Genomic DNA, 3,827 nt, shown 5'->3' with positions numbered 1-3,827 from the left:
ACGCGAGTACGTCCCGTCAGACCCTTCCACTATGTGTATGTTCTTGCGTAACTTCCACCATAAAAACAGTAAACACGTTGCACATAAGTCACGTATAATCATAAACAAGATGCGAGAATAATATTAACAAGAATGATAAATGTTAATCGGTCTGTAAACAAGCGCATAACTAACAAGATGAAATTCGTGACGTGCTACACCCCAAAATATTAAAAACATTAAACATGGGTTATGAAAAACTCACTTGTCAAAGTAAGCGAGTGAAAGCGAATAAGCGATTAAGCAACCTGAATTGGACAAGTTCGGCTAGACAAATGGTCCTAGAAAATAAATACTTGAATCAAAATATTGGACATAAAATATCAAAGACAACGACAGATTTTGTTAAAAGTTTGGATTTTTTAGAGTTTATGACGAAAAATATAGTTTTCCCTCTATAATTGGTTTAATAATGTTTTTGACATAAAAATACCTAAGTTGGTAAAATTTATTAAGAATCCGGGTTACAATATTTGTTAATCAATTTTTATGAGTTCGGGCGTTCAAGAAAGTTAAACGGCCAAAAAAGTAACAAAACATTTTTAGCAAGTGGTTCGATTTCGTCGGACCCGAATCCGGTTTTTATGTCAGATTTGTTTCTATTATTTTTGGTTAGAACTTTATTAGTTTATGTTTCAAAAGATATATGTATAAAAATAACCAAACTTTGTCCAAAATAAACGTAAGCGAGTTGTGTTCGTTTTCAGTCGGACGAATTCCATTGGAAAATATTTATAACATAGCATAACGTCCTGAACAAACTAAAATCGTAGAAAAATCAACATACTAACCCGAGGAGTGAAGACAAGACAAAAAGAATAAACTTAAACTTGGGCGGCTTGACTTTCCTTGATCAAACTTGGACTTTGCACAAATTAGAGAGCTAGAACATAATTGGGAGAGAAATGAATTGTGGTGAAAGATTTTTAAAAGTGAAGTGTTGTTTATATATGCCAAAAATCGTTAAAAACAAGGTTTAAATGAATTAATTGGATGGCTAGTCAAGTGGCTAGTCTTAAGGATTGAAACATGGTTTTGACTAGTTGAATGTCTTTTATGACCATTTAAATATCTTTGACTCAGTTGATGAAAGAAAGATGATATAATACTAAGGAATAAATTTCTAATATCATAAATAATAAAATAATATTATAAACATAAACAAAATCATTATAAACATAACAAAAAATCACGAACATAAATTCAAAAACAGCTCACCATTTTTTAATAAATGAATCTCCTAGAGGTGTCGAAATTTTAAAATTGGTCGGGTTTTCGGGTTTTAAAATTGAAGAATGTCACACAAGAGTCCCTCAGAAATCATATTTTCATAAGGAATTGAATTAAAAAAAGCCTCCGCCGTTCAAGCAACGACCAAATACTGATACGTTAAGATACCGTGACTATCATGAATAGCAGGGCCACACAACTGACCAGTGCTCCAACCTTAAAGATGCCATTCAAGAATACGTGCGGAGCGGAAAGTTAGAACACCTGGTAAGAAACATTCGAGGTGGCATAAAGCAAGGCGCAGGACATGAAGGCGGGAGACCTAGAAAGAAAATTAAGGATCTCCACGCAAACATGATGCAAGTTGGTGCCAAAAATAAAAAGCTACAAAAAATGGAGCATGCCGCATGGTAAGAAGAGCAAGTCATTTTCCCAAAAATAAAAGGTAGCGCAAACAAGAATACGCCCCTGATCATAACCGCTATTTTTGGTCACTACAGAACCACCCGCTTCTTCGTAGACGCAAGAGCGACATCCGATATCATGTATCGACAATGTTTCAACCTGTTGGAAGAAAAGGATAGGCGTCACCTCGTCTCCGTGAACTCACCAATCATGGGCTTTGACCAGAGTATTGAGTACCCACTAGGTCAACTCACATTCCCTGTCACACTCAGTGATGGAACGCATTCTAGGACAGAAGATGTAGACTTCCTCGTCATGGAAAGTCCACGTCCAAGCTATGACGTCATCTTGGGTAGAGAGGCAATTGGAGATTTCAACGCTAATCCATACACAACACATGAGATATTGGAAGTACCAACCCCCACATGGGTGACAATGATCTATGCCAATCACGAATGCCACGTAGCGGACATAAAAACTCCGCCGAACAAAGTGCTGAAAGTGATGACACAGGCAGAACCAGAGAAATGGGTACTCAATGGGAAGTTCCCAAAACATACCATCACCATTGGACCCACACTCTATAATACCACCCTCCTGGCACTCAAAAGGCTCCTCATCAATAGTATTGATGTATTCGCATGGACACTCGCTGACCTGACAGGTGTACCGAGGTTCAAGGCAGGATATCACCTAAAGGTTAAACCAACTTTTGTTCCAGTTGTGCAGAAGCGAAGGAAAATGGGTCCAGACCAGGCGAAAGCTTGTAAGAAACAAGTGCAACAGTTGCTAGACGCGGGGATCATCTGCACTATTCACCACCAAACATGGGTCGCCAACCCTTTCATGGTACCAAGACAAATGGGTAATGGCGGATGTGTATAGACTTTAAAGATCTAAACAAAGCATGTTCGAAATATTGTTATCCCCTTCCCGAGATAGACTTTAAGGTGGACGCGCTAATACCATTCCGTTACAAATGTTTCTTGGATGCCTATAAAGGGTATAATCAGATTTACATGGCAGCGATGGACCAAGACAAAACTGCATTCCGCATCGACAATGGTACATACTATTACAAGATGATGCCATTTGGGCAAAAGAATGCCGGGTCCACATATCAGGGCCATATGGATCGAGAATTCCAAGGACAGATTGGTAGGAACTTGGAAGTCTACTTGAACAACATTTTTATCAAGAGTAAGAAAGAGTCAGCACTATTGAAGGATATCGAGGAAACCTTCAAAACACTACGGAGGATTAGCATGAAATTCAATCCGGGTAAATACTTATTTGGAATGGAAGAAGGAAAGTTCCTTGGTGTAATCGTTACTAGAAACGGCTTCAAAGCCAATCCGGAGAATGTGGGGGGCCATTGTCAAAATGCCTTCCCCCACCACAATCAAGCAGGTGTAAACGCTGAATGGACGAATGGTAGCGTTGAACAGATTCTTGGTAAACTATGCGGACAATTCTTTTCCGTTCGAGTAGACACTAAGAAATTGTCTCAAGAAGACATAGTTCCATTGGACAGTGGACGCGGAATTCGCGTTCCAAAAAATCAAATCGCGTCTGGCTAAACTCTCGACCCTGACAACACCCTCACCAAAATAACCGCTAACAATGTATTTAGCCACATCAGAAAAGGGCAGTTGGTGCAGTGCTAATGGTAGATAGAGACAAAAAATCAAAATCCTATCTACTATGTCAGCCGCACACTCACAGACGCATAGACCAGATTCTCTACCTTAGAGAAACTGGTCCTGGTATTGATTCAAGCATCACTCCGCCTACGAAGGCACTACAAAGGCCACACAAATATTGTCCTCACCAACTACCGGTTACAAAACGTACTTTGTAAGTCGAAACTCTCCGGTAGGCTCGCCAATTGGGCTATCAAATTGGGAGAACACGCGATAGAGTACAAAACAAGACCCGCGATCAAAGGGTAGATCCTAGCATATTTTATTGCTGAAGTACCACTGGCGCAAGAAGAAGAATGCCAAAGGGAGTTAGAGCCTCCCGCACAATAACAGAAAGAAGACGTTTGGCAACTCTACACAGATGGAACGTCAAACGACGATGGAAGGGGCGCCTAGCTAAAGCTGGTGGATCCAGAAGGCCACGAATTTTCATTCACCGTTCGCAACGAC

The 3,827-nt window shown here is 39.9% G+C and overlaps 1 protein-coding gene across 1 annotated transcript; it reads left to right on the top strand.

The window, feature by feature from the left end:
• The first annotated feature begins 1,812 nt into the window (after positions 1-1,812).
• On the top strand, positions 1,813-2,559 carry LOC143556862 (uncharacterized). Its single transcript, XM_077046087.1, has one exon. The coding sequence runs from the start codon at positions 1,813-1,815 to the stop codon at positions 2,557-2,559; it is 747 nt and encodes a 248-aa protein (XP_076902202.1).
• Positions 2,560-3,827: the final 1,268 nt, after the last annotated feature.

This window comes from Bidens hawaiensis, unplaced genomic scaffold, assembly GCF_021521415.1.
Source record: "Bidens hawaiensis isolate Kalapana, Puna unplaced genomic scaffold, B.hawaiensis_p1.1 tig00018747_1, whole genome shotgun sequence".
Classification (NCBI taxonomy): Eukaryota; Viridiplantae; Streptophyta; class Magnoliopsida; order Asterales; family Asteraceae; genus Bidens; species Bidens hawaiensis.
The sequence above is the reverse complement of the archived record's forward strand: the minus strand, read 5'-3'. Positions and strand labels throughout refer to the sequence as shown.

Coding starts and splice junctions, on each gene's coding strand:
- LOC143556862 (XM_077046087.1), top strand. CDS start 1,813: ATGTATCGACAATGTTTCAACCTGTTGGAAGAAAAGGATAGGCGTCAC.